The sequence below is a fragment of the Pleurodeles waltl genome, chromosome 6, assembly GCF_031143425.1.
Source record: "Pleurodeles waltl isolate 20211129_DDA chromosome 6, aPleWal1.hap1.20221129, whole genome shotgun sequence".
Taxonomy (NCBI): Eukaryota; Metazoa; Chordata; class Amphibia; order Caudata; family Salamandridae; genus Pleurodeles; species Pleurodeles waltl.
Genome location: NC_090445.1, coordinates 1,130,234,890 through 1,130,262,877, shown reverse-complemented (window position 1 = coordinate 1,130,262,877; position 27,988 = coordinate 1,130,234,890). Strand labels below are relative to the sequence as shown.

At 47.9% G+C, this 27,988-nt stretch overlaps 1 protein-coding gene across 4 annotated transcripts in view; it reads left to right on the top strand.

Moving 5' to 3' along the window:
• The window catches only part of LACTBL1 (lactamase beta like 1), a 694,216-nt gene that overhangs the window by 367,127 nt on the left and 299,101 nt on the right, over positions 1-27,988 (top strand). For 2 of the 4 annotated variants that reach the window (XM_069240318.1, XM_069240317.1), the window contains exon 2: positions 2,809-2,863. The exons of the other annotated variants lie outside the window; for them this stretch is intronic. In XM_069240318.1, the coding sequence (XP_069096419.1) occupies positions 2,816-2,863 (48 nt within the window). In that variant the 5' untranslated portion in view covers positions 2,809-2,815. The remainder of the gene's footprint in view (positions 1-2,808; positions 2,864-27,988) is intronic. 4 annotated transcript variants of the gene reach the window in all.

Below are 27,988 nucleotides of genomic sequence, written 5' to 3'. Positions count from 1 at the left end.
CTCCTGTCACAATTTGCAAGGTTTTACCATGGTCAAGCACATATTGGGAGGGATGCCATGATCAGGTTGTTTAAAATAGACTGGTTTAACCCGAAGTTCAGACAAGCTGCAGAAGTGATCTGTCATAGGTGTATCATCTGTCAGCAGATGAATGCCGGTAAAGGGACGGCGGTGAATTTGAGCCACATTGGGAGAGCAGGAGGTCCATTTAGCAGAATGCAATTGGATTTTATTGAGATGCCTGTATGTGGTGGTTTGAGATATGTGTTGGTGATTGTGCGTATCTTTAGTCACTGGATTGAAACATACCCTACACGTAGGAATGACAGTCTCATAATAGCAAAGCTGCTGCTTAGGGAATTGATACCACGTTTTGGGTTTCCGATCTCTTTAGAATCAGATAGAGGAAGTCACTTCAATAACGAGGTAGTTAAGCTATTGTGTGCAGCATTGAACATTGAGCAGAAGTTGCATTGTAGTTACCACCCTGAAGCATCAGGACTAGTGGAGAAGATGAATGGTACCCTGAAGTCGAGAATGGCGAAAATGTTTGCAGCCACGAATTTGAAATGGCCAGATGCATTGCCTTTGGTGTTAATGTCAATGAGAAATACACCTAACAAGAAAAAAGGACTGTCCCCTCATGAGATTCTCATGGGGCGAGCTATGAGACTACCCGCAGGGCCTGCAAATGCTCTTGTGAATATCACAGATGATATGGTGTTGGACCACTGCAAGGGTCTGGCTGATGTGGTCTGCTCTTTTTCTCACCAGGTGGAAGCTACCACCCTGCCACCGATAAATGATCCAGAACATAATCTGAAAGCTTGTGACTGGGTTGTCATCAAGAAACACATAAGGAAGTCGTGTTTGGAGCCACATTGGAAGGGGCCCTGTCAAGTGATACTAATGACTACTACTGCTGTGAATTGTGCGGGAATTCCGAATTGGATCCATGCCAGTCACACGAAAAAAGTGACGTGTCCAACTGATGAGGAAGTTGAGTTGTTGAAAGTACCGACAACAGAGAAGGAAGTCTTAGGGCCGGAGAGTAATCGAAGGGGAACTGAGACAGAAGGAGAGCCCGTTGAGGACGGCTTGGTCACTCCAGTAAGAGACGAAGGAGAAGAGACCCATAGGGGTGACGGTGAGCCAATCTCAACTGAGGCAGCAGGAGAGCCAAATCAGAGGGAGGTTCTCCCAGAAGCAGACAAATATGGAAATGAGCTAGAGCCCCTGACAGACCCAGAAGGCGAAGGAGTTGAGGTGGAAGAGAGTCAGAGAGTCCAAACTCCTCCTGAGCAAATTGCAGGTCCATCAAGAAAAAACACCGTAGAGCCAGAGGAGGGCGAAGGGTTGCCACTGGAGGGATCAAAGACCAGAGAGACACTGAAAGGAGATAAGTGGCCAGAACTGCAAGTGAAGAAGAGAGGAGTGGTTGTTCGAAGATGCCAAAGAGGAAGAGGTTGATACAACAAGGAGAGAAGATCTGAGTGAAGGAGAGTTGCAAGGTGATAGCAAGTTGAAAAGAAAGAGTAGCAAACAGAAGGTACGCAGGTCCTGAATGGGCATATGCAATGACAGCTGAATGGCAACAAGAGTTCTTGGCATTTTGCGTTTTTGAGTACTTTCTTTCATGTGTGTGAGTATTGTGTGACCACAGTGGTATTGCATGAGCTGTGCAGGTCTCCTAGTTGGGCCTTGGCTGCTCATCCGCACAACCCCCAGAAAGCATGGCTTCTAGGCACTGACTACATATCACTAATAAGGGATAACTGGAACTAGAATCCAGGCCAGTCTCCTACACCAGGTTCTGACCTGGGGAGGGGGCGATGACCTCGGGGCGCTGTGTTTAGCAATAACTGATGATTTTAAAACACCTGCTGCAGAGTTCCTTGTGGTCCAGCTTCAAGGCAGCAATAAAAATGTAGAGATAATTCGTGTGATTAATATTCCTGCTAGAGAGATTTGTCTAGTGGCAGTTTTGACACGTCATAAAGTGTGCAGTGGTTTAATATGCCTGCTGCACAGGATCACAGATCTGTATGTTATGTGGATAGCTGAGGGGATTACTGCTTTTGTCACAGAGATCCTTTTGTTACTGCAGTTCATAAGATACAACCCTAATATAGAACAATGACTGTTAACAAACTGTCATCAAAGAGCATGCAAACTGCATAAAATAGTTTAGAACATTATGATTTCCCCCATATTATCATCATATATTCCTGATGTTGCTAAAATGCTTATTCTTTTTTAGTAAAGCCAGCCTTTATCAGTGCTTGAAAACAAATGAAATGTAAGTGAGAGAAGGGCTATGGAGAGATGAGGGGCACTATTGCCCAGTGATAGTGAGGGAATCCGAGGATGGCGGTCATGGAGGAAGGGCGCCAAAAATATTGTGGATGGGGCACCACCAGTGCCAAAGCTGACCCTGCACACAAACACGTTTGTATGTATACACACATACGTATACAGAAACAGACTCTCTGTTGTTGAATTGACACCACCAAAAAATAGCTTTAAAAAGGTTGTCTTGATAGGCAAAAAATCCCTAAAATAAATTAATAAAATAGGACAATTGAAGTAGCTTTAAGGTTTACAGTTAAAAACCAGAAGCCTTTGCCCTATCAATAAAATAAAAAAATGCATACCTTTTGGTAAATAAATACATGTTGAATTCGATTCTACACCAACGAACTGAGCAAATATAAAAAAAATGATTTTCTTCTCATAAAAAAGTGGTATGTTTTACTTCTCCTTTCTGTAAAAGGAATTTTAAAACATTTCTATATGCTATCTATGCAGGTGAACAATGCTACATCTCGTCTGCTCGTTCTCTGTGGTGCAAAAGACGGACATGGTATGTATTCATGCTATTTACTGTATGGCGTAAAACATGATTAAAAAACTCTGTTATGATGATAGTGGTAAAAGAAAAAAAAACATTTTAGAATTTAAAAAATCGCAATGCAGGAGAGAATAAAATGCCTAAAGGTAAAAAATTCAGGATCTCCGCTTTCTCGTACATATGCTACTTTATATCCCCATCATTAATATCTCATTCTCATTCACAACTTGACACAATGTACATGGCATGGTCCATAGTATCATCTGTGTCATCAATGGGGACCTTAGGCATGCAGTGACTGCGACATCACAATGCTTTTACTGGTGACATCACCTATATTCAATGAAGTACAACAAACTTGAATTCAACTTAGACATCACATCAAGGTTAACATCAGTGATGACATCATAAGTGTCATGGCAAAATACAATATTGATGACATCCGCATTGCTATTGCTTTTGCACTAGCATAACTGACAAACCTCCATAAGACATAGGGAAATATAGCTGCCACACAAAGCTCATGCAGCCTCAGCTCCTCCTCTAAAGCAGAGGAGCGTTGCCCATCTGCTTTCAGGAAAAGAAAAAAGGAAAATAAAATGATAATGCAATGTTATTTACTTTTTATTTTTTATTTGGAGCCAGGTTAAGGCGGGGCTGGGCTGGAGAAGGTGTGGTATATGCACCATAAGTATGCATATTTGTTTGGCCGCCCGTGTTGAACTGGCCAAACAGACATGGTCACTTAGCATTTCTCCACTAGGCTGTATTGCACAGCCAGGAGCAGAAAGTGCACAGGGTCACACTGCCTGTGTGAGCGCCGAACAAGGCCGCTCATACCAATCACAACGCTGCTGTCATGGTGGTGACAGTAGCGTTGTGATTGGCTTAGGGGAGTGTGGAGCCTTTGTTCTGTCCGGAAGAGGACGAGGCTGCTCAGGACGAGGACGGAGGAGAAATGAACCTGTCTCCCGATGGAGCAGATAAGTGTTCTTTTTTTATTTATTTATTTTTATCTCCGCCCCACCTCCTCCGTTCAGTGGCAACTGAGTTCATGATGCAGTATGTATGATGAGGTTGACTATTGTGAAGGCTGTATCAACCTAGTTTGTACCTAAAGTCGAGAGCCACAAAACATAGTAGAGGGAGGTAAAATGTCTTGTAGATTCCTTAATGAGCAGTAGTTCAGTTCCTTCAGGATTTGGCATGTTACGTTTTGTATAAATATGTTTTATTTTAATAATAACACCCCAAAAATGTAACGATATTAGTGCAGCAAGCTTGATGTCACTTTAAGCATGTCCTTTGATTGTGTGTCAATACATCTACTGGTATCTCAAAAAAATATGGGGAAGTGAAGCGCTGCGCCAAAATTGGCAGCGCTGAGCTGCTTCAGTTGTAAACGCAGGGATACGCCATATTTAACCCCTTCGCTGCCAGGCCTTTTCCCCCTCCTGTGCCAGGCCTTTTTTTGCCTATTTGGGGCAGTTCGCGCTTAGGCCCTCATAACTTTTTGTCCACATAAGCTAACCAAGCCAAATTTGCGTCCTTTTTTTCCAACATCCTAGGGATTCTAAAGGTACCCAGACTTTGTGGGTTCCCCTGAAGGAGGCCAAGAAATTGGCCAAAATACAGTGAAAATTTCGTTTTTTTCAAAAAAATTGGAAAAAGGGGCTGCAGAAGAAGGCTTGTGGTTTTTCCCCTGAAAATGGCATCAACAAAGGGTTTGCGGTGCTAAACTCAGCAGCTTCCCAGCTTTCAGGAACAGGCAGACTTGAATCAGAAAACCCACTTTTTCAACACAATTTTGGCATTTTACTGGGGCATACCCCATTTGTGCAATTTTTTGTGCTTTCAGCCTCCTTCCAGTCAGTGACAGGAATGGTCATGAAACCAATGCTGGATCCAAGAAACCTAAACATTTCTGAAAAGTAGACAAAATTCTGAATTCAGCAAGGGGTCATTTGTGTAGATCCTACAAGGGTTTCCTACAGAAAATAACAGCTGAAAAAGAAAAATATTGAAATTGAGGTGAAAAAAACATCAATTTTTCTCTACTTTTTACTCTGTAACTTTTCCCTGCAATGTCAGATTATCGAAAGCAATATACCGTTACGTCTGCTGGACTCCTCTGGTTGTGGGGATATATAGGGTTTGTAGGTTCATGAAGAACCCGAGGACCCCAGAGCCAATAAATGAGCTGCACCCTGCAGTGCGTTTTCATTCTATACCGGGTATACAGTAATTCATTTGCTGAAATATAAGGAGTAAAAAATAGCTATCAAGAAAACCTTTGCATTTCCAAAAAGGGCACAAGATAAGGTGTTGAGGAGCAGTGGTTATTTGCACATCTCTGAATTCCGGGGTGACCATAGTAGCACGTGAATTACAGGGAATTTCTCAAATAGATGTCTTTTTTACTCACACTCCTATATTTGGAAGGAATAAATGTAGAGAAAGACAAGGGGCAATAACACTTGTTTTGCTATTCTATGTTCCCCCAAGTCTCCCGATAAAAATGATACCTCACTTGTGTGGGTAGGCCTAGCTCCCGCGACAGGATATGCCCCAAAACACAACGTGGACACATCACAGAAAACAGAGCTGTTTCTGATGGATACAACTACCTGTGGATTCCTCACCTGATGAATACTCCCATGGCGCCAGCATTTGACGGAAATCTTCTTACTAGTCTCTGCACGTCGACGAGGACGTCACTCTAGCCCACGCGACGCCGTCTGACGTCATACAGGCAATAAGAAGTCCTCGCCGACGTGCCGATGACAGTTCCCTTTTTTCCGTGCATTCGAAACGGTTATCTTCGAGGGAGTTACTGTTACCTTCGTGGTTACAGTGTATTGTCTGCTGCGTAGTCTTCTCTGCGGTAACAATGTCTCAGAGGAAGTCGGGTTTCAAGCCCTGTCGAGAGTGTGGGGGCAAGATGTCAGTTACAGATCCTCACTCCGACTGTCTATGGTGTTTGAGCTCCGACCACGACGTCTCGACTTGCGATTCATGTCAACACATGAATCCGAAGGCCCTCAAAGAGCGCGAGGCCAAGTTATTCATGGCAAAGTCAAAGAAGAAGGAGAAACATCATAAGAAGTCTTCTTCGCCAAGGTCTCACCGGCGTCATCGAGACTCCCGGCGCCGTAGAGACTCACGACGTCACTCCAGCAAGGAGTCTCGTTCGAGGTCACCTTCGGCTCGGCGTCGGAGGACTTGGGAGGTCAGCCCCACGGTCACGCCGCATCCATCGACGGCGTTGCCCTCTCCGGCGTCACCGACTTCACCTGGTCAGGCGTCAGTGATTGAGGTGGTGCAGCCTCTTGTGTTTTCTCCGGCGTCGCAGACGTCGAGGCCGGCGTCGGGGTCGCCCTCGATCCAGGCACCCCAGTATCCGGCTTTTCCCACTCCTGGAGCCGATAGTACCGCGTTTCTTAATGCGATGTATACCATCTTTCAGCAGATGGCTCCAGGAGCTGCTCCGGCTGGTCCTTCGGGGCCCTTGGCCTTTTCGTTGGGTGATCCTGCGCCTCTTCGGCCGGCACCCTTTATGCCCTTTCTCCCTTTTGGGAATGTGGGCTCGGCGCCGGTGCCGGCGTCGGTGGCCGCTCCGGTGGCTTCGGATGTTTCGGCCCCGGAGGTTGCCCCTCCGTCGAAGTCAGGATTTTGCCCTGTGACTCCGGTTGGTCCATCGGCTCCAAGACCTCGTCCTCCGGCTCCTGCCTCGGCGCCGAAGCTGCCTGTGGCGCCGGACGCGGCGTCAGATGCTTCTGGAGATCGGCGCCGTTCTTCGACGTCGGCGGAGGCCATGTCGACTCCGCGTATCGAGGAGAGACTTCATTCGAGGAGGCGTGCTCTCCGTCTTTTAGAAGAGCAAGAGTACCAGCGAGTCCTAGAGGAGGGAGAGATTGAGGACTCTGACGGACTGCATGGTCTGGATACAGCCAGTGGGCTGGACACTTCCCCTGAGTGGGACCTTTCATCTCCAGGGGAATATACGGAGGAGGCTGCTTCCTTTCATGCTGTGGTGAGGAAGGCCGCGAGCTTTTTGGACCTGCCTTTGCCGGTGGCAGAGGCAAAGCAGAATTTGCTGACAGAGGTATTGCATCCGGCCTCTGCTGCAGCTGAGCCTCTCTTGCCATTTAATGAGGCTTTGCTGGATCCGGTGTTGGAGGTGTGGAAGAAGCCGGTGTCTTCCTCGGCCGTTCATAGGGCTGTGGCCAGGAGGTATCGAGCTGCACCATCTGACCCTGGCTTTCTCTCTAGACACCCTACGCCGGAGAGCTTGGTGGTGCAAGCCTCCTGTTCCTCAAAGTCAGCGCCTGGTTCCTTCCCGACGGTGCCTGGAGACAGAGACTCCAAGAAACTGGATGCGCAGTCCAAGAAAATATTTTCGTCATGCAGTTTGGCGTTGAAGGCCACCAACGCCACGTGCATTCTGGGGAGGTACATCCATGCGCTGATGGATGATATTTCGTCTTCATTCACGGAGCTTCCCCAGGGTCTTTTGGATGTGGTCTCGGACGCCCAGGCTGCCGCGACCCAGATTATCCAGTCTGGGCTGGACACGACCGACTCGGTGGCCAGGGCGATGGGCACGGCTGTGGTGGCAAGAAGACAGGCCTGGCTCCGAAACTCAGGGTTCTCTGCGGATGTGCAGTCGACCCTGCTGGACCTCCCGTTTGATGGGGACAGACTGTTTGGAGCCAAGGCAGATTCAGCCTTGGAACAATTTAAGGAGAGCAGAGCCACAGCCAAATCGTTAGGACTGCAAGCTCCTTCTTCCTCTGCCTCTTCTAGAATTTTCAGGAGGTTTCGGGGATTTGGGCGTGGCTCTTATTCCTCTTCCTTTCGGTGGAGGTTCCAGCAACCCGCCTCTTCCCTCCCCTATAGGTCATTTAGAGGGAGGGGGAGGGGTGGGGTCCGTACCAGAGGAGCCTCTCAACAGCACTCTGCCTCTTCCTCGTCCTCTGGAGGGGTGCAGCAGGGGAAGCAGCCTTAGGCTTCCACCGTTTCCCACTCACTCCTCTCCTGTAGGGGGAAGATTACAGCGTTTTCTCCACAAGTGGAAGTCTATCACAACGGACACTTGGGTTCTCGGCATTGTGGGAAAAGGCTACGCCCTTCCCTTTCGGGAGTTCCCGCCCCTCATCCCGCCCCGCCCATCTTATTGTTCAGAAGAACACCTCCTGTTGCTAGAACAGGAGGTTCAAGTCCTCCTTTCAAAGGGCGCGGTAGAGTTGGTCCCAGAGCAGGAAAAGGGTCGAGGTTGTTACTCAAGATACTTCCTGATTCCCAAAAAGGATGGTCAGTTGAGACCAATCCTGGATCTGAGGATCTTGAATTGGTTCCTCAAACAGGAAAAGTTCAAGATGCTGACCCTAGCACAGGTGCTTTTGGCGTTGAACAAGGAAGATTGGATGGTGTCTGTCGACTTGCAGGATGCTTACTTTCATATCCCGATACTCAAGTCGCACAGGAAGTATCTCCGGTTTGTGGTAGGGTCGCAGCACTATCAGTTTGCGGTCCTCCCGTTTGGTCTTACTTCAGCACCTCGAGTCTTCACAAAGGTGATGTCAGTGGTTGCGGCGGAGCTCAGAAGGAAGGGGATAGCAGTATTCCCTTACTTGGACGACTGGTTGATCAAAGCCAAGTCCCCGGAGCTTGTGTCGCATCATCTGCAGTCAACAACCCAGTTGTTGTTCGACCTGGGCTTTTCGGTGAACGTGCCCAAATCTCACCTGGAGCCCTCTCAGCGCCTCCTGTTCATAGGGGCAGTACTGGATACAACATTGAGTCGAGCCTTTCCTCCGCCTCAGCGGATTCAAGATATTCAGGAATTGGTTCCAATGTTTCGAAATGGAGCGGTAGTTCCAGTCCTCAAGGTCCTTCGTCTGCTCGGTCTGTTCGCCTCCTGCATTCTGTTGGTCACGCATGCTCGCTGGCACATGAGGGCTCTTCAGTGGTGCCTCCGAAGGCAGTGGTCTCAACACAAGGGAGATTTAGAAGGTACTGTCAAGATCTCCAGAGATGCTGCTGTGGAATTGAAGTGGTGGATTGCGGGCAACAATCTTTCACAGGGGAAGCCGTTCGCGCAGTCGCCACCAGTGGCCACGGTAATAACGGATGCCTCCACCCTAGGATGGGGAGCTCATCTGGGGGATCTGGAGATCAAAGGGCTTTGGTCTCCAGAGGAACAGGTGTTTCATATCAATCTGTTGGAGTTACGGGCTGTACGTTTGGCTCTCAAGGCCTTCCTCCCATCCCTTCGTGGTCAGTCGGTACAGGTCCTGACGGACAATACTACCACGATGTGGTACATAAACAAACAGGGAGGAGTAGGGTCGTACCTTCTCTGCAGAGAAGCTCTTCGGCTATGGTCCTGGGCAAAGGACCATCAGATTTGCTTGGTGGCAAATCATCTGGCCGGGGTCTTGAATGTACGTGCGGACAGTCTCAGTCGCCAATTCTCGGCAGACCACGAGTGGCGTCTCCATCCAGATCAAGTCTGTTTAATCTTCCAGATGTGGGGGTTTCCTCGGATAGATCTGTTTGCCACTCGGGAGAACGCGCATTGCCTGTTATTCTGCAGCCTCCAGTATCCGATGCAGGGAGCGTTGGGGGACGCGTTTCAGATAACCTGGTGCGACCAGTTGCTTTACGCGTTTCCCCCCATACCCTTGATTCCTCGAGTGTTGAGGAAAATTCGCCAAGACCGGGCCCAAGTCATCTTAATAGCTCCGGATTGGCCAAGGAGGGTATGGTACTCCGACCTTCTCCAACTCTCACTGTGCCCTCCGCTCCGTCTCCCTCTCAGGGCAGACCTCCTCTCGCAGTCGCAGGGGCAGGTTTTACACCCCAACCTCCAGAGTCTGCACCTACATGCTTGGAGATTGAACGGGGCAACCTGAGTTCCTTCTCTCTCCCGCCTGATGTAGTGGATGTTATCTTAGCGGCCAGGCGACACTCCACTAAATCTATCTACGCTAATAGGTGGTCTAAATTTGTTATGTGGTGTGGAGAGAGACAGATTGATCCCTTACATGCTCATCTGTCACATGTTTTGTCTTTTGCACTGTCTCTAGCGCAGAAAGGTTGTGCAGTAGCTACCATTAAGGGTTATTTGTCGGCCTTGTCAGCCTTCATTTGTCTTCCAGACCAACCATCGTTATTTAAATCCCCTATTGTTCTCAGATTCTTGAAAGGTCTTCTGAATCAATATCCTCCAAAACCATTCGTTATGCCTCAATGGGATTTGTCCTTGGTCCTGACTTTCCTTATGGGGTCCCCTTTTGAGCCTATGCATTCTTGCCCCTTAAGGTATTTGGTTATTAAAACAGTATTCCTGGTAGCTATAACATCTGCAAGGAGAGTGAGTGAGTTGCAGGCCTTATCGGTTAAACCCCCTTATATAACGTTTTATGGGGATAAGGTGGTGTTGAGGACCAAGGCTGCTTTCCTTCCGAAGGTTGTTTCACCCTTCCATTTGGCTCAGACAATCACTTTGTCCACGTTTTATCCTCCGCCTCATCCTTCAAAGGAGGAAGAAAGACTACATCGCCTGGACCCAAAAAGGGCGTTGAGCTTCTATATCGACAGAATGAAGGATATCAGGCTGGAGGATCAGCTGTTTGTCGGATACGTGGGCAAGAGGAGAGGAAAGGCAGTCCACAAGAGAACACTCTCCAGGTGGGTTGTTCTTTGCATTAAAATCTGTTACTCTTTGGCAAAGAAGGATCCGCCTGAGGGCATTAGAGCTCACTCCACCAGAGCTAAGTCGGCCTCTTCGGCCTTGGCCAGGGGTGTTCCTGTGGTTGACATCTGCAAGGCCGCAACTTGGTCGTCCCTTCACACTTTTGTGAAACATTACTGTTTGGACTCTGAGGTCAGAAGGGACGGTCATTTTGCACGGTCAGTGCTGCAGGATTTCTTGGTTTGACCATTTAGGCACCCACCGCCGGGCGTGGTACTGCTTTGGGACTCTATTCATCAGGTGAGGAATCCACAGGTAGTTGTATCCATCAGAAGAACGAGTTACTTACCTTCGGTAACGACTTTTCTGGTGGATACATTAGCTACCTGTGGATTCCTCACGGTCCCACCCGCCTCCCCGTTGCCTTTTTGGTCTCTCCAAGCAATCCTTGAGTGTGCTCCTTTTGGTCTTCAAAGTTGCAATACATTTTGCATGTATGATATTTGTATATATGTGTATATTTATATATAAATCTATATATATATTGGGTATATACATGATTCGTATGTATAAATATATTTATTTGTTTAAAAAAAAAAAAAAAAAAGGTTATATTAAATCTACAGCTATTTTATTGCAATGTTGTGTGATTTACAATATTAAGAGATGTTGCTTTGCTCTTTCATTGCATTGGGTTATTATTATTATTCTCATGCACGTAAAAAATGTTGGTACTGTCATCGGCACGTCGGCGAGGACTTCTTATTGCCTGTATGACGTCAGACGGCGTCGCGTGGGCTAGAGTGACGTCCTCGTCGACGTGCAGAGACTAGTAAGAAGATTTCCGTCAAATGCTGGCGCCATGGGAGTATTCATCAGGTGAGGAATCCACAGGTAGCTAATGTATCCACCAGAAAAGTCGTTACCGAAGGTAAGTAACTCGTTCTTTTAGCAAAGTGACTACCTGTAGATTTTGGCCTCTAGCTCAGCCGCCACCTAGGGAAACCTACCAAACCTGTGCATTTCAGAAAACTAGAGACCTAGGGGAATCCAAGGAGGGGTGACTTGTGTGGCTCGGACCAGGTTCTGTTACCCAGAATCCTTTGCAAACCTCAAAATTTGGCTAAAAAAACACATGTTCCTCACATTTGTGTGGCAGAAAGTTCTGGAATCTGAGAGGAGCCACAAATTTCCTTCCAACCAGCGTTCCCCCACGTCTCCCGATAAAAATGATACCTCACTTGTGTGGGTAGGCCTAGCCCCGCGACAGGATATGCCCCAAAACACAACGTGGACATATCACAGAAAACAGAGCTGTTTTTAGCAAAGTGACTACCTGTAGATTTTGGCCTCTAGCTCAGCCGCCACCTAGGGTAACCTACCAAACCTGTGCATTTCTGAACACTAGAGACCTAGGGGAATCCAAGGAGGGGTGACTTGCGGGGCTCGGACCAGGTTCTGTTACCCAGAATCCTTTGCAAACCTCAAAATTTGGCTAAAAAAACACATGTTCCTCACATTTCTGTGGCAGAAAGTTCTGGAATCTGAGAGGAGCCACAAATTTCCTTCCACCCAGCGTTCCCCCATGTCTCCCGATAAAAATGATACCTCACTTGTGTGGGTAGGCCTAGCGCCCGCGACAGGATATGCCCCAAAACACAACGTGGACATATCACAGAAAACAGAGCTGTTTTTAGCAAAGTGACTACCTGTAGATTTTGGCCTCTAGCTCAGCCGCCACCTAGGGAAACCTACCACACCTATGCATTTCTGAAAACTAGAGACCTAGGGGAATCCAAGGAGGGGTGACTTGTGTGGCTCGGACCAGGTTCTGTTACCCAGAATCCTTTGCAAACCTCAAAATTTGGCTAAAAAAACACATGTTCCTCACATTTCTGTGGCAGAAAGTTCTGGAATCTGAGAGGAGCCACAAATTTCCTTCCACCCAGCGTTCCCCCACGTCTCCCGATAAAAATGATACCTCAATTGTGTGGGTAGGCCTAGCGCCCGCGACAGGATATGCCCCAAAACACAACGTGGACATTTCACAGAAAACAGAGCTGTTTTTAGCAAAGTGACTACCTGTAGATTTTGGCCTCTAGCTCAGCCGCCACCTAGGGAAACCTACCAAACCTGTGCATTTCTGAAAACTAGAGACCATGGGGAATCCAAGGAGGGGTGACTTGTGTGGCTCGGACCAGTTTCTGTTACCCAGAATCCTTTGCAAACCTCAAAATTTGGCTAAAAAAACACATGTTCCTCACATTTCTGTGGCAGAAAGTTCTGGAATCTGAGAGGAGCCACAAATTTCCTTCCACCCAGCGTTCCCCCACGTCTCCCGATAAAAATGATACCTCACTTGTGTGGGTAGGCCTAGCACCCGCGACAGGATATGCCCCAAAACACAACGTGGACACATCACAGAAAACAGAGCTGTTTTTAGCAAAGTGACTACCTGTAGATTTTGGCCTCTAGCTCAGCCGCCACCTAGGGAAACCTACCAAACCTGTGCATTTCTGAAAACTAGAGACCTAGGGGAATCCAAGGAGGGGTGACTTGTGTGGCTCGGACCAGGTTCTGTTACCCAGAATCCTTTGCAAACCTCAAAGTTTGGCTAAAAAAACACATGTTCCTCACATTTCTGTGGCAGAAAGTTCTGGAATCTGAGAGGAGCCACAAATTTCCTTCCACCCAGCGTTCCCCCACGTCTCTCGATAAAAATGATACCTCACTTGTGTGGGTAGGCCTAGCGCCCGCGACAGGATATGCCCCAAAACACAACGTGGACATATCACAGAAAACAGAGCTGTTTTTAGCAAAGTGACTACCTGTAGATTTTGGCCTCTAGCTCAGCCGCCACCTAGGGAAACCTACCAAACCTGTGCATTTCTGAAAACTAGAGACCTAGGGGAATCCAAGGAGGGGTGACTTGTGTGGCTCGGACCAGGTTCTGTTACCCAGAATCCTTTGCAAACCTCAAAATTTGGCTAAAAAAACACATGTTCCTCACATTTCTGTGGCAGAAAGTTCTGGAATCTGAGAGGAGCCACAAATTTCCTTCCACCCAGCGTTCCCCCACGTCTCCCGATAAAAATGATACCTCACTTGTGTGGGTAGGCCTAGCGCCCGCGACAGGATATGCCCCAAAACACAACGTGGACATATCACAGAAAACAGAGCTGTTTTTAGCAAAGTGACTACCTGTAGATTTTGGCCTCTAGCTCAGCCGCCACCTAGGGAAACCTACCAAACCTGTGCATTTCTGAAAACTAGAGACCTAGGGGAATCCAAGGAGGGGTGACTTGTGTGGCTCGGACCAGGTTCTGTTACCCAGAATCCTTTGCAAACCTCAAAATTTGGCTAAAAAAACACATGTTCCTCACATTTCTGTGGCAGAAAGTTCTGGAATCTGAGAGGAGCCACAAATTTCCTTCCACCCAGCGTTCCCCCACGTCTCCCGATAAAAATGATACCTCACTTGTGTGGGTAGGCCTAGCACCCGCGACAGGATATGCCCCAAAACACAACGTGGACACATCACAGAAAACAGAGCTGTTTTTAGCAAAGTGACTACCTGTAGATTTTGGCCTCTAGCTCAGCCGCCACCTAGGGAAACCTACCAATCCTGTGCATTTCTGAAAACTAGAGACCTAGGGGAATCCAAGGAGGGGTGACTTGTGTGGCTCGGACCAGGTTCTGTTACCCAGAATCATTTGCAAACCTCAAAATTTGGCTAAAAAAACACATGTTCCTCACATTTCTGTGGCAGAAAGTTCTGTAATCTGAGAGGAGCCACAAATTTCCTTCCACCCAGCGTTCCCCCACGTCTCCCGATAAAAATGATACCTCACTTGTGTGGGTAGGCCTAGCGCCCGCGACAGGATATGCCCCAAAACACAATGTGGACATATCACAGAAAACAGAGCTGTTTTTAGCAAAGTGACTACCTGTAGATTTTGGCCTCTAGCTCAGCCGCCACCTAGGGAAACCTACCAAACCTGTGCATTTCTGAAAACTAGAGACCATGGGGAATCCAAGGAGGGGTGACTTGTGTGGCTCGGACCAGTTTCTGTTACCCAGAATCCTTTGCAAACCTCAAAATTTGGCTAAAAAAACACATGTTCCTCACATTTCTGTGGCAGAAAGTTCTGGAATCTGAGAGGAGCCACAAATTTCCTTCCACCCAGCGTTCCCCCACGTCTCCCGATAAAAATGATACCTCACTTGTGTGGGTAGGCCTAGCACCCGCGACAGGATATGCCCCAAAACACAACGTGGACACATCACAGAAAACAGAGCTGTTTTTAGCAAAGTGACTACCTGTAGATTTTGGCCTCTAGCTCAGCCGCCACCTAGGGAAACCTACCAAACCTGTGCATTTCTGAAAACTAGAGACCTAGGGGAATCCAAGGAGGGGTGACTTGTGTGGCTCGGACCAGGTTCTGTTACCCAGAATCCTTTGCAAACCTCAAAGTTTGGCTAAAAAAACACATGTTCCTCACATTTCTGTGGCAGAAAGTTCTGGAATCTGAGAGGAGCCACAAATTTCCTTCCACCCAGCGTTCCCCCACGTCTCTCGATAAAAATGATACCTCACTTGTGTGGGTAGGCCTAGCGCCCGCGACAGGATATGCCCCAAAACACAACGTGGACATATCACAGAAAACAGAGCTGTTTTTAGCAAAGTGACTACCTGTAGATTTTGGCCTCTAGCTCAGCCGCCACCTAGGGAAACCTACCAAACCTGTGCATTTCTGAAAACTAGAGACCTAGGGGAATCCAAGGAGGGGTGACTTGTGTGGCTCGGACCAGGTTCTGTTACCCAGAATCCTTTGCAAACCTCAAAATTTGGCTAAAAAAACACATGTTCCTCACATTTCTGTGGCAGAAAGTTCTGGAATCTGAGAGGAGCCACAAATTTCCTTCCACCCAGCGTTCCCCCACGTCTCCCGATAAAAATGATACCTCACTTGTGTGGGTAGGCCTAGCGCCCGCGACAGGATATGCCCCAAAACACAACGTGGACATATCACAGAAAACAGAGCTGTTTTTAGCAAAGTGACTACCTGTAGATTTTGGCCTCTAGCTCAGCCGCCACCTAGGGAAACCTACCAAACCTGTGCATTTCTGAAAACTAGAGACCTAGGGGAATCCAAGGAGGGGTGACTTGTGTGGCTCGGACCAGGTTCTGTTACCCAGAATCCTTTGCAAACCTCAAAATTTGGCTACAAAAACACATGTTCCTCACATTTCTGTGGCAGAAAGTTCTGGAATCTGAGAGGAGCCACAAATTTCCTTCCACCCAGCGTTCCCCCACGTCTCCCGATAAAAATGATACCTCACTTGTGTGGGTAGGCCTAGCACCCGCGACAGGATATGCCCCAAAACACAACGTGGACACATCACAGAAAACAGAGCTGTTTTTAGCAAAGTGACTACCTGTAGATTTTGGCCTCTAGCTCAGCCGCCACCTAGGGAAACCTACCAATCCTGTGCATTTCTGAAAACTAGAGACCTAGGGGAATCCAAGGAGGGGTGACTTGTGTGGCTCGGACCAGGTTCTGTTACCCAGAATCATTTGCAAACCTCAAAATTTGGCTAAAAAAACACATGTTCCTCACATTTCTGTGGCAGAAAGTTCTGTAATCTGAGAGGAGCCACAAATTTCCTTCCACCCAGCGTTCCCCCACGTCTCCCGATAAAAATGATACCTCACTTGTGTGGGTAGGCCTAGCGCCCGCGACAGGATATGCCCCAAAAAAACAATGTGGACATATCACAGAAAACAGAGCTGTTTTTAGCAAAGTGACTACCTGTAGATTTTGGCCTCTAGCTCAGCCGCCACCTAGGGTAACCTACCAAACCTGTGCATTTCTGAACACTAGAGACCTAGGGGAATCCAAGGAGGGGTGACTTGCGGGGCTCGGACCAGGTTCTGTTACCCAGAATCCTTTGCAAACCTCAAAATTTGGCTAAAAAAACACATGTTCCTCACATTTCTGTGGCAGAAAGTTCTGGAATCTGAGAGGAGCCACAAATTTCCTTCCACCCAGCGTTCCCCCACGTCTCCCGATAAAAATGATACCTCACTTGTGTGGGTAGGCCTAGCGCCCGCGACAGGATATGCCCCAAAACACAACGTGGACATATCACAGAAAACAGAGCTGTTTTTAGCAAAGTGACTACCTGTAGATTTTGGCCTCTAGCTCAGGCGCCACCTAGGGAAACCTACCAAACCTGTGCATTTCTGAAAACTAGAGACCATGGGGAATCCAAGGAGGGGTGACTTGTGTGGCTCGGACCAGTTTCTGTTACCCAGAATCCTTTGCAAACCTCAAAATTTGGCTAAAAAAACACATGTTCCTCACATTTCTGTGGCAGAAAGTTCTGGAATCTGAGAGGAGCCACAAATTTCCTTCCACCCAGCGTTCCCCCACGTCTCCCGATAAAAATGATACCTCACTTGTGTGGGTAGGCCTAGCACCCGCGACAGGATATGCCCCAAAACACAACGTGGACACATCACAGAAAACAGAGCTGTTTTTAGCAAAGTGACTACCTGTAGATTTTGGCCTCTAGCTCAGCCGCCACCTAGGGAAACCTACCAAACCTGTGCATTTCTGAAAACTAGAGACCTAGGGGAATCCAAGGAGGGGTGACTTGTGTGGCTCGGACCAGGTTCTGTTACCCAGAATCCTTTGCAAACCTCAAAGTTTGGCTAAAAAAACACATGTTCCTCACATTTCTGTGGCAGAAAGTTCTGGAATCTGAGAGGAGCCACAAATTTCCTTCCACCCAGCGTTCCCCCACGTCTCTCGATAAAAATGATACCTCACTTGTGTGGGTAGGCCTAGCGCCCGCGACAGGATATGCCCCAAAACACAACGTGGACATATCACAGAAAACAGAGCTGTTTTTAGCAAAGTGACTACCTGTAGATTTTGGCCTCTAGCTCAGCCGCCACCTAGGGAAACCTACCAAACCTGTGCATTTCTGAAAACTAGAGACCTAGGGGAATCCAAGGAGGGGTGACTTGTGTGGCTCGGACCAGGTTCTGTTACCCAGAATCCTTTGCAAACCTCAAAATTTGGCTAAAAAAACACATGTTCCTCACATTTCTGTGGCAGAAAGTTCTGGAATCTGAGAGGAGCCACAAATTTCCTTCCACCCAGCGTTCCCCCACGTCTCCCGATAAAAATGATACCTCACTTGTGTGGGTAGGCCTAGCGCCCGCGACAGGATATGCCCCAAAACACAACGTGGACATATCACAGAAAACAGAGCTGTTTTTAGCAAAGTGACTACCTGTAGATTTTGGCCTCTAGCTCAGCCGCCACCTAGGGAAACCTACCAAACCTGTGCATTTCTGAAAACTAGAGACCTAGGGGAATCCAAGGAGGGGTGACTTGTGTGGCTCGGACCAGGTTCTGTTACCCAGAATCCTTTGCAAACCTCAAAATTTGGCTAAAAAAACACATGTTCCTCACATTTCTGTGGCAGAAAGTTCTGGAATCTGAGAGGAGCCACAAATTTCCTTCCACCCAGCGTTCCCCCACGTCTCCCGATAAAAATGATACCTCACTTGTGTGGGTAGGCCTAGCACCCGCGACAGGATATGCCCCAAAACACAACGTGGACACATCACAGAAAACAGAGCTGTTTTTAGCAAAGTGACTACCTGTAGATTTTGGCCTCTAGCTCAGCCGCCACCTAGGGAAACCTACCAAACCTGTGCATTTCTGAAAACTAGAGACCTAGGGGAATCCAAGGAGGGGTGACTTGTGTGGCTCGGACCAGGTTCTGTTACCCAGAATCATTTGCAAACCTCAAAATTTGGCTAAAAAAACACATGTTCCTCACATTTCTGTGGCAGAAAGTTCTGTAATCTGAGAGGAGCCACAAATTTCCTTCCACCCAGCGTTCCCCCACGTCTCCCGATAAAAATGATACCTCACTTGTGTGGGTAGGCCTAGCGCCCGCGACAGGATATGCCCCAAAACACAATGTGGACATATCACAGAAAACAGAGCTGTTTTTAGCAAAGTGACTACCTGTAGATTTTGGCCTCTAGCTCAGCCGCCACCTAGGGAAACCTACCAAACCTGTGCATTTCTGAAAACTAGAGACCTAGGGGAATCCAAGGAGGGGTGACTTTTGTGGCTCGGACCAGGTTCTGTTACCCAGAATCCTTTGCAAACCTCAAAATTTGGCTAAAAAAACACATGTTCCTCACATTTCTGTGGCAGAAAGTTCTGGAATCTGAGAGGAGCCACAAATTTCCTTCCACCCAGCGTTCCCCCACGTCTCCCGATAAAAATGATACCTCACTTGCGTGGGTAGGCCTAGCGCCCGCGACAGGAAACGCCCCAAAGCGCAACATGGACACAACCAAAATTTTGGAAGAAAACAGTGCCTACCTGTGGATTTTGGCCTGTAGCTCAGCCGGCACCTAGGGAAACCTACCAAACCTGTGCATTTCTGAAAACTAGAGACCTAGGGGAATCCAAGGAGGGGTGACTTGTGTGGCTCGGACCAGTTTCTGTTACCCAGAATCCTTTGCAAACCTCAAAATTTGGCTAAAAAAACACATGTTCCTCACATTTCTGTGGCAGAAAGTTCTGGAATCTGAGAGGAGCCACAAATTTCCTTCCACCCAGCGTTCCCCCACGTCTCCCGATAAAAATGATACCTCAATTGTGTGGGTAGGCCTAGCGCCCGCGACAGGATATGCCCCAAAACACAACGTGGACATTTCACAGAAAACAGAGCTGTTTTTAGCAAAGTGACTACCTGTAGATTTTGGCCTCTAGCTCAGCCGCCACCTAGGGAAACCTACCAAACCTGTGCATTTCTGAAAACTAGAGACCATGGGGAATCCAAGGAGGGGTGACTTGTGTGGCTCGGACCAGTTTCTGTTACCCAGAATCCTTTGCAAACCTCAAAATTTGGCTAAAAAAACACATGTTCCTCACATTTCTGTGGCAGAAAGTTCTGGAATCTGAGAGGAGCCACAAATTTCCTTCCACCCAGCGTTCCCCCACGTCTCCCGATAAAAATGATACCTCACTTGTGTGGGTAGGCCTAGCACCCGCGACAGGATATGCCCCAAAACACAACGTGGACACATCACAGAAAACAGAGCTGTTTTTAGCAAAGTGACTACCTGTAGATTTTGGCCTCTAGCTCAGCCGCCACCTAGGGAAACCTACCAAACCTGTGCATTTCTGAAAACTAGAGACCTAGGGGAATCCAAGGAGGGGTGACTTGTGTGGCTCGGACCAGGTTCTGTTACCCAGAATCCTTTGCAAACCTCAAAGTTTGGCTAAAAAAACACATGTTCCTCACATTTCTGTGGCAGAAAGTTCTGGAATCTGAGAGGAGCCACAAATTTCCTTCCACCCAGCGTTCCCCCACGTCTCCCGATAAAAATGATACCTCACTTGTGTGGGTAGGCCTAGCGCCCGCGACAGGATATGCCCCAAAACACAACGTGGACATATCACAGAAAACAGAGCTGTTTTTAGCAAAGTGACTACCTGTAGATTTTGGCCTCTAGCTCAGCCGCCACCTAGGGAAACCTACCAAACCTGTGCATTTCTGAAAACTAGAGACCTAGGGGAATCCAAGGAGGGGTGACTTGTGTGGCTCGGACCAGGTTCTGTTACCCAGAATCCTTTGCAAACCTCAAAATTTGGCTAAAAAAACACATGTTCCTCACATTTCTGTGGCAGAAAGTTCTGGAATCTGAGAGGAGCCACAAATTTCCTTCCACCCAGCGTTCCCCCACGTCTCCCGATAAAAATGATACCTCACTTGTGTGGGTAGGCCTAGCGCCCGCGACAGGATATGCCCCAAAACACAACGTGGACATATCACAGAAAACAGAGCTGTTTTTAGCAAAGTGACTACCTGTAGATTTTGGCCTCTAGCTCAGCCGCCACCTAGGGAAACCTACCAAACCTGTGCATTTCTGAAAACTAGAGACCTAGGGGAATCCAAGGAGGGGTGACTTTTGTGGCTCGGACCAGGTTCTGTTACCCAGAATCCTTTGCAAACCTCAAAGTTTGGCTAAAAAAACACATGTTCCTCACATTTCTGTGGCAGAAAGTTCTGGAATCTGAGAGGAGCCACAAATTTCCTTCCACCCAGCGTTCCCCCACGTCTCCCGATAAAAATGATACCTCACTTGTGTGGGTAGGCCTAGCGCCCGCGACAGGATATGCCCCAAAACACAACGTGGACATATCACAGAAAACAGAGCTGTTTTTAGCAAAGTGACTACCTGTAGATTTTGGCCTCTAGCTCAGCCGCCACCTAGGGAAACCTACCAAACCTGTGCATTTCTGAAAACTAGAGACCTAGGGGAATCCAAGGAGGGGTGACTTGTGTGGCTCGGACCAGGTTCTGTTACCCAGAATCCTTTGCAAACCTCAAAATTTGGCTAAAAAAACACATGTTCCTCACATTTCTGTGGCAGAAAGTTCTGGAATCTGAGAGGAGCCACAAATTTCCTTCCACCCAGCGTTCCCCCACGTCTCCCGATAAAAATGATACCTCACTTGTGTGGGTAGGCCTAGCGCCCGCGACAGGATATGCCCCAAAACACAACGTGGACATATCACAGAAAACAGAGCTGTTTTTAGCAAAGTGACTACCTGTAGATTTTGGCCTCTAGCTCAGCCGCCACCTAGGGAAACCTACCAAACCTGTGCATTTCTGAAAACTAGAGACCTAGGGGAATCCAAGGAGGGGTGACTTTTGTGGCTCGGACCAGGTTCTGTTACCCAGAATCCTTTGCAAACCTCAAAATTTGGCTAAAAAAACACATGTTCCTCACATTTCTGTGGCAGAAAGTTCTGGAATCTGAGAGGAGCCACAAATTTCCTTCCACCCAGCGTTCCCCCACGTCTCCCGATAAAAATGATACCTCACTTGCGTGGGTAGGCCTAGCGCCCGCGACAGGAAACGCCCCAAAGCGCAACGTGGACACAACCAAAATTTTGGAAGAAAACAGTGCCTACCTGTGGATTTTGGCCTGTAGCTCAGCCGGCACCTAGGGAAACCTACCAAACCTGTGCATTTCTGAAAACTAGAGACCTAGGGGAATCCAAGGAGGGGTGACTTGCGGGGCTCGGACCAGGTTCTGTTATCCAGAATCCTTTGCAAACCTCAAAATTTGGCCAAAAAAACACTTTTTCCTCTCATTTCTGTGGCAGAAAGTTCTGGAATCTGAGAGGAGCCACAAATTTCCTTCCACCCAGCATTCCCCCAAGTCTCCCGATAAAAATGATACCTCACTTGTGTGGGTGGGCCAGGTGCCTGCAACAGAATAAGGCCCAAAACCTGAAGAGATAGAAGGGATAGGTATTTTTGCAATATATCATTTTGATGTGTGCACATACGTCCGTGATGTGCCAAACACTAAAATAGTGAAAAGAAACACACTTAGGTTATGTGAAGAAGACCCCTCACCCACCAACCAAGTTGGTGGCATGCTTCATCATCGGGGTCCCACCCGAGGCACCTAGCGTGTCACAGGTGTGCTGCGACGCCTGATTACAGCGGAGCAGGTTTTGTCATTTTTTACAACACATACTGGTTGGATTTGGCACGAGGGTGAGTGATGGTTCAGTGGATCAAATTTTATTAACAAGAGATTTCACAAAAATGAAATGCACTGCTAATAACTGAAAGGCAAAAAAGTGAACCAATGACTCACAGCTCGTGAGCTGTAAAGCCGCGACAAGGCACCAACCGCTTTACAGTCCATTCACACACCTTTCATACATGACACGCACAAGACCATTCACACCGCCAGCCACGGGCCCAGCACATTACAACACTCACATCGACAGACCGCGCCACTCAAGGGCCCATCACTTACATACGCCACATGCCTGATACAAGAATCACACCAGCTGATGGGAGTGTGGACTGCCGTTTGGCTGGCACCGCCAGCCAAGCGCCACCCCACGCACACCGCCAGCCAAGCGCCACCCCACGCACACCGCCAGCCAAGCGCCACCCCACGCACACCGCCAGCCAAGCGCCACCCCATGCACACCGTCAGCCAAGCGCCACCCCACGCACACCGCCAGCCAAGCGCCACCCCACGCACACCGCCAGCCAAGCGCCACCCCACGCACACCGCAATCACTTTTTTTTATTTATAAACAACAAATAAACTACTAATTATAAAATAGGCACAAAACTACAAACACAAAACCTCAAACTAAATACACGACAGATGCCAACCGTGAAACATATGAAAATATGAAACAGACAGCTTACGCTCACGGTATTTCCCAAAAGTTTTTCCTTGTGTGGTAACTTCTAAAACAGCTGGGCACACACAGCCCAGGCTTTGAAGGGCATTCGGGGCAGTACATCCGGCTCTCCCTCCGGATTGATCTCCGGGCACATACTCTACATTTCTTTGTGGGCATGTCTTTTTTGGGAGTGGGAGGAATGTGATCTGGAAAGTGCCGATCTTTCAATCTAGCCACATCCTCCACCACTTCTACTCTAGGAACTCTTGCCGGTTCCACCACAATAAGGCTTTCTATCACCGACTCCTGAAATTTAACAAAAGTAATCCTTGACTCAGGTGAACAATCCTTGTATACAATAAAGGCATTAAAAGTTGCCAAATGAAATAAATGTAGGGCCAACTTTTTATACCACACATACGACTTACGAAGAGCAGTGTAAGGTTCCAACCTCTGATCTACTCTATCAACACCACCCATGTGCCTATTGTAGTCCAAAATGCACGCAGGTTTGCGCACTTCCGCAACCTGACCCCAAACAGCCACAGGGAAAGTACTCTCATCATGGATGGTCGATAGCATGTACACATCCCTCCTGTCTGAAAATGTCATAGCTAGCAGCTCATTATTCCGCAAGGCACTGCACTGTCCCCTCTCAAGTTTTTTACAGACAAGCTCCCTTGGATAGCCTTTGCGGTTAGAACGGATTGTGCCACAAGCAACAGTGTCCACCCTAAACAACTCCTTGAACAACTGCACTCCAGTGTAGAAATTATCTACGTACAAATGGTGACCTTTGTTAAACAGCCGTCTAGCAAGTTCCCACACAATTTTTTCGCTAACTCCAAAAGTGGCCGGACAACCAGGAGGGTCAATACTGGAATCCCTACCAGTGTAGACCCGGAAATTATAAACATATCCTGTACTGCTTTCTGACAGCAGATACAATTTAATCCCATACCGTGCCCTCTTACTATTGATGTACTGCTTAAAAACTAAACGCCCCTTGAAAAGGACCAAAGACTCGTCCACACTTATCTCTTTGCCTGGCACATAGACCTCTGAAAACCGATCCACAAAATGATCAAGGACAGGCCTAATCTTAAAAAGGCGGTCACAATCAGGGTGATCTCGTGGCAAGGCTAAAGCATTGTCTACAAAATGCAGCATACGAAGAAGAAGCAAATACCGATTACGTGTCATAGTTGCAGGAAATATAGCAGTTGCCATCAAGGGACTAGTAGACCAATAAGAAGCCAGTGATGGCTTCCTAATCAACCCCATCAAAAAAGACAAACCTAAAAACCTTTTCATCTCTTCCAGATATGTGGGAACCCAATGAGTAGCTCTAGACTGAGGCTTAAGTCTGGCAGCGTTGTCCCGCAAATATTGCTCTGCATACACATTTGTCTGCTCCACAATCTCTTCCAAAAATACATCGTCCATAAACAAGTGAAAGAAATGGACAGGCAGAAAGTTTTCCGTATTAACTCTACACCCTGGGAGACTAGTAAATGCAGGTAACTGTGGCTGCTCCATGTTTGGGGCAATCCAGGTGTCAGGTCTTCTAATGGGAAACCCTTCAGCCCCAGGCTGCTGCACTCTTGGCACATCAATGTCCTCCTCTAACTCAGGCCCTTCATCTGCACTGAGAGTAGCTTCCTCATCAGAAGAATACTCTTGGACAGAAAACTCACTTCCAGAATCTCCTGCTTCCTCCTCTGCGTCAGATGCAGAGTCAGTGTCGTAATCATGGTCTGAAGACGACTCAAAGAGCATGCAAACAACCTGCTGAGCGGTCACTTTGCGGCTAGCCATGATCCTAACAACAAATGGATTGCCAACAACAACTAGCACTAAAATAAGTAATAACCAAAGTGTAGCTTTATCACAAAGAGTTATGTACTACAAAAAACTATACCACTCAGTTGCCTGAAATAGCTACTCACCAAGCAACTACTCTGCACAGACACAGCAATCACCAATGATATCCCACTAAAAAGAAAAAACTAAAAAGCAAATTAGACATATGACAACACAAACATCACTGTGCTCAAATCTAAGGACAATGTCAAACACACAATACTGCATTTAGTACACCACCTACAAACATGTCATTCATGCATGTCAACAATACTCCTTTGGAGTAAATTGCTTTCCACCCCCCCGGGGCCAGATCGTCCAAAAAATGACTGGTCTGCCATCGGGGGGGCCGAAACAGAAAAAAAAAACTCCCCAGGGGAGAGACCCTTGCCCAAGGGGTTGCCCCCAAAATAAACAACAAAAACAAAATCCCTGGTGTCTAGTGGATTTTGCCCCCCGCCCCCCCCGGCGGCAGATCAGCCCAAAAATTGGCAATCTGCCCCCAGGGGGGAAGAGGGGGGGGGCAAATGCTAAAAAATTTGTCCCCCAGTGGGACGCCCCTTGCCCAAAGGGTCGCCCCCCAAAAAAAACTTTACAATAAAAATAAATCCCTGGTGTCTAGTGGTTTTCAACCCCCCTCGGGGGCAGATCTGCCAAAAAATCAGCGGATCTGCCCCCCGGGGAGGGGGGCTAAATACAAATAAAAATTCCCCGGGGGGGCCACCCTGGCCCAAGGGGTCGCCCCCAAAATATACACAAAATATAAAATCCCTGGTGTCTAGTGGTTTTCGCCCCCCCCCGGGGGCAGATCCGCCGAAAATTTGGCGGATCTGCCCCAGGGGGGGGCGAAATACAAAAAAAATTGCCCCCGGGGTGGGGCGACCCTTGCCCAAGGGGGTCGTCCCCAAAATAAACATAAAATACTATATCCCTGGTGTCTAGTGGTTTTCGCCCCCCCCCCTGGGGGCAGATCCGCCGAAAAATCAGCAGATCTGCCCCCAGGGGGGGGGCGAAATACAATAAAATAATGCCCCCGGGGGAGGGCGACCCTTGCCCAAGGGGTCGCCCCCAAAATAATCAATATAATAAATTTTCCCTGGTGTCTAGTGGTTTTCGCCCCCCCCTGGGGGCAGATCCGCCGAAAAATCGGCGGATCTGCCCCCAGGGGGGGGCGAAATACAAAATACAAAATGCCCAAGGGGTCGCCCCCAAAATATTGAACACAGTAAATCCCTGGTGGCTAGTGGAGATTCCTGCGTGGAGCAGGAATCTAATGAAAACAGGCACCGGGGGAAAGGAAAAACCCTTTCCTTTCCCCCCGTGTCTGTTTCCACCACCCCCGACCCCCAAAAACGAATAGGACTTACTTTTTGCGTCCTCCTCGGTAGACGCGCTGGAAGCAAATGGCTTCCAGCGCGCCCGGCAACACTAGATGACGTCAGCGCGCTGTGCGCGCGCTGATGTCATCGGATTGCCGTGGGGGGGGGCTGGGGTGGGGGGGGGCTGAGGTCTTCCCCTTCCATCCCCGCCTGGGGGGGGAGGGGGGGTGCACGGGGGACGCGCTAGCGCGCCCCCAAGTTCCCCTGTGCCTAGGACGAGATGATCTCGTCCAAGGCACAGGGGAACTGTAGCCTTGGACGAGATCATCTCGTCCAAGGCACCCAAGCGGTTAAAGAAGTAAGGTGCACCCTTGTGTTTCCCCAAGCGCTGGTGCTAAAGTTAGCTGCCAGTGGCAAGGCAGGCATAGTTGCACCATAGTGCAAGGGTGTCTGTGTTGAAGGGAATGATTGTTAATGTGCAGGAAGGTGTCCCTTCTTGCACATAAACAATCTACAATGGCGATTTGGCACTTCTTTGTGTTCTGCAGAATTCAGCACACATAAAAGTAGCAAATCATCATTATTCAATGATTGATTAAGTGCAGGAGGGACACTTTCTTGCACATAAACCATCATTAATGGCCTTTTGCTCTTTCTATGTGTGCTGCAGAATGCAGCACAAATAGAAAAAAAAAAAAAACGAGGAGAAATAAAAGTATTTCATCTAGTTATGCCATGCTAATGCTACCCCTGGGGTGGCATTAGTTTTTGGCCTTGCCTCAGATGTACGATTCTTTGTAAATCTGGGGCAGCGTCAAAAGCAATTGGTGTTGCAGTGGAACAGCAACACCCACTGCACGTCCCCCCCCCGCCACAGAAAACGGTGTCAGAGGGCCCCATCTTTACAAGGCGGCATTAAGCCACAAAAAAGTGGCTTAGTGCCACTTTGTAAACATGGCGCAGTGCACAGTGCCACCGGTGCTAGGGGTATGTAACTATATCCCTATGTATGGGAAGTTATGGTTCTTTATTTAGAAGAGAAATAATGTTTTTTTCTTTTTTTTAATGAACTTTCCAACAAAATCTTTAGTTGGCAATAAGTAATGATTGGTGGAAAGAGGCAAGATTTCCAGCCTTTGGCCACGGCAGGGGAGCTGCAAGAACCTCCTCCCTCCCACCCCACACACATGGGCATGGTGGGTGGTACTCTCTCCAACAATATTCCTCCTCCCCCAGTCCTACACTGTTCAATGTATATGTTTTTTCCTCTGGCCACTTTTATATGATCAGTCTATCTTACCTTAATGGCCTATCCCGCATCTACTCAGACCCTGATTCGCCTTGATTCACAAGTGACAGCCTTATGTGCAACTTTTAATGCCTCCCTCTATGAAGTGGTCTGATGGGTGCAATTTAATTCACTCAAATTTAACACTGATAAAATGGAGATTCTGATTGAGAGCACAGACCAAACTATTTGGTCTACCAAATGATAGCCTGCAGACCTGGCTCCTTCCTCCTATACACCCGCTTTGGTTAGGAATTTAGGTTTCAATTCTTGATAACTCTTTCTATCTTCCCAGATCAGTTGTCTCCTCTTCTTGTTTTCACCATATTGGTGTGCTTCACAAAACTTTTCTACTCCTGTCAGCCCAAAGAACTGTGGTCTAAGCAATTATTCTTTCCCACTTGGACTACTGTAACTTCCTCTACTTGAGTCTACGTACATCTTCAATTTGTCAGACTTTCTTGCACACAGAAGTAAGCAATCCATTCCTCTTTCAGCTCCCTTGCTGCCATTATGTATCTCCTTACATTGTGTTTTTACATGTGTTTATGATCTCCTGTTGAATACAATTCAAAGCCCTTTGGCTGGTCCACCATGCTTTCCATTGTTCTGGCCCTAATTTTTCCACTCATGTTAATTCATTATGCTACCACTCAATCCATACAGTCATCCATCAGTCATCTGCTTGCTGTTTTAAGA